The sequence below is a fragment of the Panulirus ornatus genome, chromosome 5, assembly GCF_036320965.1.
Source record: "Panulirus ornatus isolate Po-2019 chromosome 5, ASM3632096v1, whole genome shotgun sequence".
In the NCBI taxonomy this organism is placed as follows: Eukaryota; Metazoa; Arthropoda; class Malacostraca; order Decapoda; family Palinuridae; genus Panulirus; species Panulirus ornatus.
This window is the reverse complement of record NC_092228.1, coordinates 7,942,065-7,954,452: the sequence shown is the minus strand read 5'-3', so window position 1 is coordinate 7,954,452 and position 12,388 is coordinate 7,942,065. Positions and strand designations below refer to the sequence as shown.

Sequence of the window (12,388 nt, the reverse complement as noted above, 5' to 3'; positions counted from 1 at the left end):
TGTCATCCTTTGTCTTAGGATTTACTGTTTTATCAAAACATTATCAAAATCATATAATGTAAGATTAAAAAAAAAAAGGTGAGGAAGACGATTTTAATGCCACCCTAACCTGCCCACTAACTCTGTAACTTTAACACATCTCTGCAAAACAATCTTAACCAGCAACAGCCACAGTCTCTAATAAATATACATTTTTCTTAAACACAAATGAGTTTCCTATCTTAGTGAGATAAAATCAGGAAAACATGGACAACATTCTCATTTGTACACATCTATACTCTAGCTGTCATGTATAATGAACCAAAATCAGAGCTCTGCTCCACAGACCATGACTGCTTCACTTGCCCTAGTTCAGCCCACCGACTGCATATCACCCCTGTATACCATTTCAGTCCAGTTCATTCTACCCAATGCATGCCTCTTACCCAATATCCTGCTGTTTCCTTTATTCCATCCTTCCATCTTCTTAACTTCTCCCTCCTAATCCCTCTCTCCACTTCCAACAAGTAAATCCACTTATTCACTCTTGCTTTTCTCATCCTCATCATTTTCCCAAACCATTTCAACACACCACAGAAAGTTCTATCAATAAGACTGCACTTACTACCCACCATTCACACAGTCATCCTTACATGACCATCATACATCAAGCCACATAAAGTCCTCAGGCATTTCATATCCAACACATCCACTCTTTTCTGTTCTTTTGCATTCAGGGGCTAGGTCTCAAGCACATAAAGCACTGTCAGGATCATCAAACCTTCAAACATACCAATCTCTGTCCTCCTTCTACATACTCCTTAATGCAAACAAGGCCTTAGCCCTATCTCTCACCCTATGATTCACTACAGCCCCCATGGTTCTTTCCACTACCATGGCCACTTCCAGGTGTCAAAGCTCTACCCTTATTCAAACTTACATCTAAATTTTCCTCTCTTATCTCCCTCATGCAGCTCATTACCTTAATTCTATTCCTACTCTCTCTCAACTTTCTCCACTCACATGCTCTCCTAAAGTCTGTGACAAGTCTCTGTACTTTCTCTCCGGAGTCTAAAACCAGAGCCATCTTATCTGCAAAGTTCAACCAATTCATTTTTCATACCCCTTAGCCCCAGTATACCATAGATCTCCACTTTGCTCTAAAATGTTCACATTCACTTCCCTCATGACATTAGATGCCCTAAACACAAACTTAGCTTCACAAAGAGCCACTTAACTCCATTCCTAATCACACACATGCCTTATTCTCCTCAAGAAAACTCCTCATTGCATTTAGTAACTTTGTTAAAATATCTACCTATATCCCTGGGGATAGGGGATTAAGAATACTTCCCACGTATTCCCTGCGTGTCGTAGAAGGCGACTAAAAGGGGAGGGAGCGGGGGGCTGGAAATCCTCCCCTCTCATTTTTTTTTTTTTTTTTTTTTTTTTTATTTTCCAAAAGAAGGAACAGAGAATTGGGCCAGGTGAGGGTATTCCCTCAAAGGCCCAGTCCTCTGTTCTTAATGCTACCTCGCTAACGCGGGAAATGGCGAATAGTTTAAAAGAAAGAAAAGATCTCTGACACCTGTTCCCTTCTGGAATTCCCTCAAGAGGGAGGCTACAGCAATGGAGTTTCCATAAGTATTGAATTTCAATGCCCCTTCTTAGACTTTAGTGCCTCACCCTCAAGAGATCATTAGCAGAGGGCAACTCTAGTGCAGTGTTTGCAGAGGCTCCTACCTAATGATCCTACTGACTACACTGAGTCTCTCTAAGTGGCACTCATTTAAATCACGTCATCTGATCACTTTGTCTATTTACTAGTATGACCACATCTGCAAAATTAGCGACCTTAAAAAATATCAATAGAAACAAATGGATACTTAATGGTCTAAAAATTCCATTTGCAGATAACATTATCTGACTTCCTAAAGTATTTATAAATTTTTCCATTTCTAGAATCATTCTAATGTGGGATTCAAAACATTTTGACAGGAATAAAAGGGTAGATCCATATGTCCAAAGATAAAATAATAGGAAACAATCTGATTTCCATTTAGTTGGCAGTCCAGATGAACAACAATTAGATAAATCAAGTCCACAAAAACAAAGGCTGACTGTAATGCAATGAACACATCCCAAAGAAGAATGAAATTGGAACACTGACATAAAATCTCACAATAACATTCAAATATGTCAATAACCAGTTATATTCCAAATCATTTTTGGCTGAGCAACAAAGGAGCAGAAGCAGGAAGCTAGATAGCTTTCTCCTCCCACATATCTTTTTTCTAAAAGTTACAAAATAGATGAAGAACAGATGAAAGACCTTAGGAAGAATTTTACCTAAAAAGCTACCTTACATAGAAATCAAAAAGCGAGATAAGGTCTATCAGCACACATCTGAAGGTTAAGAATTCCAATATGTAGCATCACATGCTAAACAACTCACCTGCCACATCAACTTGAGCAACGTCTCGCATCTGTAGACCTATAACCACATTCACTTGACCCAGCTTAGCCACAATCTTCAAGGAGATGATGTCTGATGTGTGTTTCTTGTTGGGAACTGCAACAAGTTAGAATATTATCTGTCCATTACTCAAACTAGAAGGGATATCTATCTTTTAATGCATGATTGCATATTCAAACTTAGTAGAGGGATAAAAAGAAAAAATAAGAGTAAATAATCAGAAGATAAGAGTGACACACAAATGAATTCAGGTAACAATAAGTTAAGCAAAATGCAATTCTGCACATGTACATTTACAGTGACACTTGGTGATGGATTAACAGCCAAAAGTCTGATCAGCAACACTGGCTGAAGGTCCTTGCTTAATGATCTCAGAGGTTTGACCTGCCCATTTCCATGAAATTTTGAGGTTGGTCAAAAAGAATTAAAGTTTTAGAGAGAAAATAGACTTTATACTTTATACTTTTAAGTCACCTTTAGCTTAAATTTACATGTATGAAAATTGAAATGTAAGCAAAGTCCTCTCCTAGTTCAGCAAACCTAAAGAACTTCTAAAAAATCGTGGTGGATATGGGAAAATGTGGGGGCAGCAACTGCAAATATTTGTAAGTCTATATTATACATCCATGTAAATTACAATAATTACCAGAATCTGCATAGCTTGTGCAAAAAAGAAACAATATTCTACTATCAGGAATAACCTCAAATGGACCCAATGATCTGTTGCCGACTGCATTTCTCTGAATTCCTTTCCATTAGCTAAACTGTAATCGGGAGCCGAAAATATACAGAGGGATCTCAATGACTGAATTACTTTGTTTCTTTCCCATTGAAAAGGTTTTAGTACTATGTTTCCCTTAACTCCCTCTGTATATTTCATTTGGGGCACAAATTATCACCCTTTAACTCCCTCTGTATATTTCATTTTGGGCACAATTTATCACATTTCTTTCTCTTATTCTTCCTTGGTCATATAGATCTAGTTCTCACAAGATTTCATGAAAGAGGGAGTAAATAAGAAGTGAATGGAAAAGAAAAGAGAGGATGGAAATTTAGGAAAAAGAATTCAAAAAAGAGAAAAGAAAATATTGGGACAAAGAGGGAGAGATATGGGCAGTGTCATTTGTGATCCTACTACTCCATGAATGGTCTGTGACATCACAGACTAAGGACACTGCCACTATGATTTTACATACAGTAGAGTAACTGGAGGTCATTCTGTATTCCTGCTTTGCAAATGAAACATAATCCTGCCCTTCTATGGAGAGTGTGGTATGCAATAGATCCATATCAGACTATTTCATGAATAATAGGGATGACCATATACACGTAATGGAAGTAGAAGACACAAAATGTTATCGAAAAGTGCATAAGTCATAAGTTAAGCACTATCTTTATAACTTAAAACCCTTTAGCCAATCACAAAAACACAGTATTATCATACCACTTTACATCACCTTGTTATAAATCCTGAGTCTGACTTCTTTATATCAGGACTCTTACAAGGGAAAAATCTTCCTAAAAATAAAAATGAAGAGTTTTACTTAAACAACTGGATCATTCAGTATCACTAATGACAAAATCATTTCCCTTCTATTACCAAGAGCTTTCGGTTTAGACTTTTCCACTGGTTCTGCTGCAACCTTCTTATCGGTATGACTTTCAGTAGACTTGTCTTTGGCAATTGAAGCTTCTATCTTCTCAGCTGATGCCTCAGGTGGTGCTAGCTCACTCAGCTTGTAGGTGAGCTGTTCAACAAATGCCAGGATGCTGAGTATTGCTGATTGCTCTAGTTGGGCCTTTAAATTGCTAACATCAATATACAAAAGCTGAGCTGTGGAGGCATGTTTGCTCTGGAAGTCTGGACTCTTGGGATCAACCTGTTAATAAAAAAAAAACTGCATTCTCTCCAACCTTCCTACATCTCTTGTCACAATAAAACATTACCTTATAGCAATTTCTAGATACAGCCTCAACTAAAAAAGCAATTTATTTCATAATCAGTAATGTAAATATGTTTTTATTCATTATGTTTGGAGGACTGTCAGTAGACTGGCCCAGGGTATACAAAGCTGTAAAGGTAAACAATGAAGTAGTTTGTGACTTTTGGCCATGCCTGGAAGCTCTAGCTTCAATGTATTATCCATGACAATTTTTTTTTCATAAAAATTCACCATTTCCCACATTAGCAAGGTAGCATTAAGAACAGAGTGCTGAGCCTTAGAGAGAAAATTTTCAGTTGGCCATCTTCTCTGTTCCCTCTTTTGGAAAAGTAAAAACTGAAAGGGAGGATTTCCAGTCCCCCGCTCCCTCCCCTTTTAGTCACCTTCTAAGACATGCAGGGAATACGCGGGAGGTAATTTTTTCTCCCCTATCCCCAGGTAAACATTAAATGTATATAAAAAAAGCCAGTTCCTGATGCCACTTTGCTGAGGCCAGAGGCAATTATGGATATAAAAAAAATAAGGGTTAGTCAAAGGATAATAATGAACAATCATAAGCAAACGCATTAAATGATGACAATTTAACATACATAATTAATCTCTGCACAAAAACACTGCCCATAAGCAACATGGATAGGACTAAAAATATTAGCATTTCAAAAATTCCCACAACTTTTATGCACATATAAAGCAGTCCACTGCATCTATTTTCATTAATTTGGCATGGTAACAACAGTGCACTGTACCACATATTTCATAACGGTAAGAAACATGTGCTCAATATGAGGCTTATTCAACAATCGATATAACCCTTGGCAAAAAGTAAGAACATTAGAAACAATCTAAATCTCAAAAAAAGTAACTAAATTTAAAAATTATCTGTCTGTATCTCTGATGCCTCTTCCCTCTGGGAACTCCTATCAAAAGGGTAACCAAGGTATAAAAAGTCTCCACTTATCCCTGTCCTTACATGCCTCACCCGCATACCCTAATCCATGCAAAAATGATCATACTCAAAAACTGATGGTGAGGGCTGAATTCATTTCTATTAGATTGAGAACATGACATTGGATTGAAAAGGGGATGCAGCCACTATCTTGTAACATCAAGTATTCTACTGGCATGATGCATTGTGGCATGTTTGGCTTTTTCACCTACCTCTAAGTCCTCTCAAACCTACTCATTTCCTATCCACAACTCAACACTGGCACATTCATACTGGCTATTGGCTAAAGAATTAGTATGAGAAGTTAAGAAAATAAAATCTTGTTACTGATCTTTACTGACCCTAATGTCAAGTGGCTTTGAAATATTCCTCATCAATAAACCAGATGTAAACAGACTGAATTCATAAAATTCACCCTTGGGCTTGCCATCCAGTGCTGGCCATCTCATTTGCCTGGAGCATGTACTGTAGCTTCTAGGTGAAGTAAAATGAAAAGAAATGAACACACTCTGAATGACTTGGCATGCCAAACACAACTAACCATTCATTTCAGGGCTTAACTATCTGTTCCTCACCACTTATAACCTGCTTTAAAATCTCTCCAAGGTTTAATCCATGTCAGCACCAAAATATATTTGTGAAGAGACTCTGCCACAGATAGCTAGACAGCTCAAGACTACTCTGCATGTTCCAAAAAAGTTTTATATGAAAAACACTATATAACTATGAATATGGGAATAATAAAACAGGAAAAGATCTATTATGATCATCATATTCATATATGCTGGAGCAGTCCCTGAGTCCATATACATATCCAATCAAAGCTCATCCATTACTTGCTTGGCAGTGTGGGCTTCTATTTGGCAGGCTTTCATCATTTAGCATGCAAAATGGCAGTGCTCTGATTTATATTCTGCCATAAATATGAGTTTGAATGGAGAAAAACTGGAGGAAGTGAAGTGTTTTAGATATCTGGGAGTGGATCTGGCAGCGGATGGAACCATGGAAGCGGAAGTGGATCATAGGGTGGGGGAGGGGGCGAAAATTCTGGGAGCCTTGAAGAATGTGTGGAAGTTGAGAACATTATCTTGGAAAGCAAAAATGGGTATGTTTGAAGGAATAGTGGTTCCAACAATGTTGTATGGTTGCGAGGCGAGGGCTATGGATAGAGTGGTGCGCAGGAGGAAGGATGTGCTGGAAATGAGATGTTTGAGGACAATGTGTGGTGTGAGGTGGTTTGATCGAGTAAGTAACGTAAGGGTGAGAGAGATGTGTGGAAATAGAAGGAGCGTGGTTGAGAGAGCAGAAGAGGGTGTTTTGAAATGGTTTGGGCACATGGAGAATGAGTGAGGAAAGACTGACCAAGAGGATATATGTGTTGGAGGTGGAGGGAACGAGGAGAAGAGGGAGACCAAATTGGAGGTGGAAAGATGGAGTGAAAAAGATTTTGTGTGATCGGGGCCTGAACATGCAGGAGGGTGAGAGGAGGGCAAGGAATAGAGTGAATTGGAGCGATGTGGTGTACCGGGGTTGGCGTGCTGTCAGTGGATTGAATCAGGGCATGTGAGGCGTCTGGGGTAAACCATGGAAAGCTGTGTAGGTATGTATATTTGCGTGTGTGGACGTATGTATATACATGTGCATGGGGGTGGGTTGGGCCATTTCTTTCGTCTGTTTCCTTGCGCTACCTCGCAAACGCGGGAGACAGCGACAAAGCAAAAAAAAAAAAAAATAAATAAATAAATAAATATATGGTCATCAACAGTGATCAGATCAATAAACTGATTCAGAAAACTAAGAAAACTAAGTCCTGAATAAGGATTTCAGATGCTAGTCATCAGTGTACAGTTATTATACAAAAATAATTGGCATAACCCTCTAAAATTCACAACTAAGCATATAATCCTACCAATCCAGAGCTGTTGGCCTAAGACTTCAGATATCAGAAGAAGCTTGGAAAATGGTCTAAAGTCCTAAAGTCATACCTGTGTGAATTCAAGTGTTAGAAGAGCTTGATTGCTGCCCTCAACAAGTGGTGTACTCAGCAGCCGATGCTCACCATCCTCCAGATGCTGCAATATTTAGTCTATGATAAAAATACATCAATATGAAAGAGTCTAATAAACTATATAGAAATAATATTTTCTTGCCTCAGTGATATTCTGAGCATCATTACAAATCATTTTTCACTTCAGTGTATCTTCATAATAATAATTTTCTACACTATGTTATTAGGTACAGTAGGGTTGAGGGTCAAGTCAATTGGGAGGTGGGTTTGAATGGAGAAAAACTGGAGGAAGTGAAGTGTTTTAGATATCTGGGAGTGGATCTGGCAGCGGATGGAACCATGGAAGCGGAAGTGGATCATAGGGTGGGGGAGGGGGCGAAAATTCTGGGAGCCTTGAAGAATGTGTGGAAGTCGAGAACATTATCTCGGAAAGCAAAAATGGGTATGTTTGAAGGAATAGTGGTTCCAACAATGTTGTATGGTTGCGAGGCGTGGGCTATGGATAGAGTTGTGCGCAGGAGGATGGATGTGCTGGAAATGAGATGTTTGAGGACAATGTGTGGTGTGAGGTGGTTTGATCGTGTGAGTAACGTAAGGGTAAGAGAGATGTGTGGAAATAAAAAGAGCGTGGTTGAGAGAGCAGAAGAGGGTGTTTTGAAGTGGTTTGGGCACATGGAGAGAATGAGTGAGGAAAGATTGACCAAGAGGATATATGTGTCGGAGGTGGAGGGAACGAGGAGAAGAGGGAGACCAAATTGGAGGTGGAAAGATGGAGTGAAAAAGATTTTGTGTGATCGGGGCCTGAACATGCAGGAGGGTGAAAGGAGGGCAAGGAATAGAGTGAATTGGAGCGATGTGGTATACCGGGGTTGACGTGCTGTCAGTGGATTGAATCAAGGCATGTGAAGCGTCTGGGGTAAACCATGGAAAGCTGTGTAGGTATGTATATTTGCGTGTGTGGACGTATGTATATACATGTGCATGGGGGTGGGTTGGGCCATTTCTTTCGTCTGTTTCCTTGCGCTACCTCGCAAACGCGGGAGACAGCGACAAAGCAAAAAAAATAAAAAAATAAATAAATAAATAAATATATGGTCATCAACAGTGATCAGATCAATAAACTGATTCAGAAAACTAAGAAAACTAAGTCCTGAATAAGGATTTCAGATGCTAGTCATCAGTGTACAGTTATTATACAAAAATAATTGGCATAACCCTCTAAAATTCACAACTAAGCATATAATCCTACCAATCCAGAGCTGTTGGCCTAAGACTTCAGATATCAGAAGAAGCTTGGAAAATGGTCTAAAGTCCTAAAGTCATACCTGTGTGAATTCAAGTGTTAGAAGAGCTTGATTGCTGCCCTCAACAAGTGGTGTACTCAGCAGCCGATGCTCACCATCCTCCAGATGCTGCAATATTTAGTCTATGATAAAAATACATCAATATGAAAGAGTCTAATAAACTATATAGAAATAATATTTTCTTGCCTCAGTGATATTCTGAGCATCATTACAAATCATTTTTCACTTCAGTGTATCTTCATAATAATAATTTTCTACACTATGTTATTAGGTACAGTAGGGTTGAGGGTCAAGTCAATTGGGAGGTGGGTTTGAATGGAGAAAAACTGGAGGAAGTGAAGTGTTTTAGATATCTGGGAGTGGATCTGGCAGCGGATGGAACCATGGAAGCGGAAGTGGATCATAGGGTGGGGGAGGGGGCGAAAATTCTGGGGGCCTTGAAGAATGTGTGGAAGTCGAGAACATTATCTCGGAAAGCAAAAATGGGTATGTTTGAAGGAATAGTGGTTCCAACAATGTTGTATGGTTGCGAGGCGTGGGCTATGGATAGAGTTGTGCGCAGGAGGATGGATGTGCTGGAAATGAGATGTTTGAGGACAATGTGTGGTGTGAGGTGGTTTGATCGTGTGAGTAACGTAAGGGTAAGAGAGATGTGTGGAAATAAAAAGAGCGTGGTTGAGAGAGCAGAAGAGGGTGTTTTGAAGTGGTTTGGGCACATGGAGAGAATGAGTGAGGAAAGATTGACCAAGAGGATATATGTGTCGGAGGTGGAGGGAACGAGGAGAAGAGGGAGACCAAATTGGAGGTGGAAAGATGGAGTGAAAAAGATTTTGTGTGATCGGGGCCTGAACATGCAGGAGGGTGAAAGGAGGGCAAGGAATAGAGTGAATTGGAGCGATGTGGTATACAGGGGTTGACGTGCTGTCAGTGGATTGAATCAAGGCATGTGAAGCGTCTGGGGTAAACCATGGAAAGCTGTGTAGGTATGAATATTTGCGTGTGTGGACGTGTGTATGTACATGTGTATGGGGGGGGTTGGGCCATTTCTTTCGTCTGTTTCCTTGCGCTACCTCGCAAACGCGGGAGAAACTGATTCAGAAAACTAAGAAAACTAAGTCCTGAATAAGGATTTCAGATGCTAGTCATCAGTGTACAGTTATTATACAAAAATAATTGGCATAACCCTCTAAAATTCACAACTAAGCATATAATCCTACCAATCCAGAGCTGTTGGCCTAAGACTTCAGATATCAGAAGAAGCTTGGAAAATGGTCTAAAGTCCTAAAGTCATACCTGTGTGAATTCAAGTGTTAGAAGAGCTTGATTGCTGCCCTCAACAAGTGGTGTACTCAGCAGCCGATGCTCACCATCCTCCAGATGCTGCAATATTTAGTCTATGATAAAAATACATCAATATGAAAGAGTCTAATAAACTATATAGAAATAATATTTTCTTGCCTCAGTGATATTCTGAGCATCATTACAAATCATTTTTCACTTCAGTGTATCTTCATAATAATAATTTTCTACACTATGTTATTAGGTACAGTAGGGTTGAGGGTCAAGTCAATTGGGAGGTGGGTTTGAATGGAGAAAAACTGGAGGAAGTGAAGTGTTTTAGATATCTGGGAGTGGATCTGGCAGCGGATGGAACCATGGAAGCGGAAGTGGATCATAGGGTGGGGGAGGGGGCGAAAATTCTGGGGCCTTGAAGAATGTGTGGAAGTCGAGAACATTATCTCGGAAAGCAAAAATGGGTATGTTTGAAGGAATAGTGGTTCCAACAATGTTGTATGGTTGCGAGGCGTGGGCTATGGATAGAGTTGTGCGCAGGAGGATGGATGTGCTGGAAATGAGATGTTTGAGGACAATGTGTGGTGTGAGGTGGTTTGATCGTGTGAGTAACGTAAGGGTAAGAGAGATGTGTGGAAATAAAAAGAGCGTGGTTGAGAGAGCAGAAGAGGGTGTTTTGAAGTGGTTTGGGCACATGGAGAGAATGAGTGAGGAAAGATTGACCAAGAGGATATATGTGTCGGAGGTGGAGGGAACGAGGAGAAGAGGGAGACCAAATTGGAGGTGGAAAGATGGAGTGAAAAAGATTTTGTGTGATCGGGGCCTGAACATGCAGGAGGGTGAAAGGAGGGCAAGGAATAGAGTGAATTGGAGCGATGTGGTATACAGGGGTTGACGTGCTGTCAGTGGATTGAATCAAGGCATGTGAAGCGTCTGGGGTAAACCATGGAAAGCTGTGTAGGTATGAATATTTGCGTGTGTGGACGTGTGTATGTACATGTGTATGGGGGGGGTTGGGCCATTTCTTTCGTCTGTTTCCTTGCGCTACCTCGCAAACGCGGGAGACAGCAACAAAGTATAAAAAAAAAAAAAAAAAAAAAAAAAAATGAAGATTCAATTTCCTTGAACGTGTAAAGGAGAAATTTTTGTACCAAAATGTATCAATCAGTTAGGTTGAAAGTGCAAAAAGCAGGATCACTCAGCACTAACAAAGGATAACACAGTGAAAGATGAAGTGCTTAACGACAAACAGATGACCTAAAATGGAAGAAAGTCTAAGGAGGGTAACTGTGAAATCTCAATCACAGTAAATACAGCAGTATTATAACAGATACTGAGCAAAAGGTGTAGAGAGGTGTGTGCTAGCAAAAACAAATACAAAATGGCATCAGTGATACAAAAAAGTATTTACCATATATAATATGGTAAAAGGAAGGGAACACAGAGAAGTACTACAGAAATTATACAGAGGACACAGATATCAGGCAGCATTTAAAAGAAATTAGAGGGTCAAAAATCAGTATATCATGACAAGAGAAGAATATAGAAGTTCAAAAGAAACAAAACTAATAACTCAACTATTTCACACATCTATATCAAACAAATTAACAGTAAAGGATGATATAATCAGACTGGGGACATTCAAAGAAATGCAGTGTTTCATAGAGTGTACATCGTCAAAGATTTGGAAGTCCCACTGCTTCCAGTTAGGGAAAGGAAACATATCCAAGAACATACTCAAGTGAAAAATTAAGTGGCTTGTGAAGGAGCTGTACCTACGAATAGCCTATGGACCAGATGGCACTTTAACATTTGTAGACATTAAGTGTGTGAATTGACCTTTGACAAACCACAGGTAATGTTGTTAAGATATTTCCAAGACAGGGGAAAGTTGCAAAAGATTGGAAGAAAATCAATGAACAGTGAAAACAAAAGAAAAAGGTGACAGCAAAAAAGCCCCTTACTCTAAACCAGTATCAAAATGAGTATGGCTTTCAACATACTAGTGAAGGAAATCACGAAGTATACAGATGAGCTCTTGATTGGCACAAGATGCATAACTCGAAGCCAACAATGATACAGAAAAGAAGAGACCTTGCAAGATGAATCTCCTGAATTTCTATAAGAGAGTAAGTAACATCCTGGAAAAAGCAATGAGTGGGTGGCTGGTGCATTCCTGAATGGTTAGAATGCCTCTAGTAAAGCCCCTCACAAAAGATTATGGTAGAACTATATGCACAAGCTGGAAACAAAGGAGGACTACAGAAGTGACTGACAGCTTTGTAACTGATGTGAAGAGAAAACATATCAATAGAGCTTTTTCAAGCTTGACAAAGGTGACAAATTGCTTAGCGCTAGAGTTATTATCACTGATCTACTTATGCAAATTGTCAAATGAGGCAGAACTGTACTTAAAATGTTTACTGATAATGCCAAAAA

At 39.5% G+C, this 12,388-nt stretch overlaps 1 protein-coding gene across 1 annotated transcript in view; it reads right to left on the bottom strand.

Annotated features, from left to right (window-relative positions):
* The window catches only part of Vps13 (vacuolar protein sorting 13C), a 162,948-nt gene that overhangs the window by 114,460 nt on the left and 36,100 nt on the right, over positions 1-12,388 (bottom strand). Inside the window, exons 19-21 of the mRNA XM_071660546.1 lie at positions 9,950-10,036; positions 4,056-4,335; positions 2,435-2,551 (exon numbers count right to left, since the gene is read on the bottom strand). Coding sequence (XP_071516647.1) covers positions 2,435-2,551; positions 4,056-4,335; positions 9,950-10,036 — 484 coding nt within the window. The remainder of the gene's footprint in view (positions 1-2,434; positions 2,552-4,055; positions 4,336-9,949; positions 10,037-12,388) is intronic.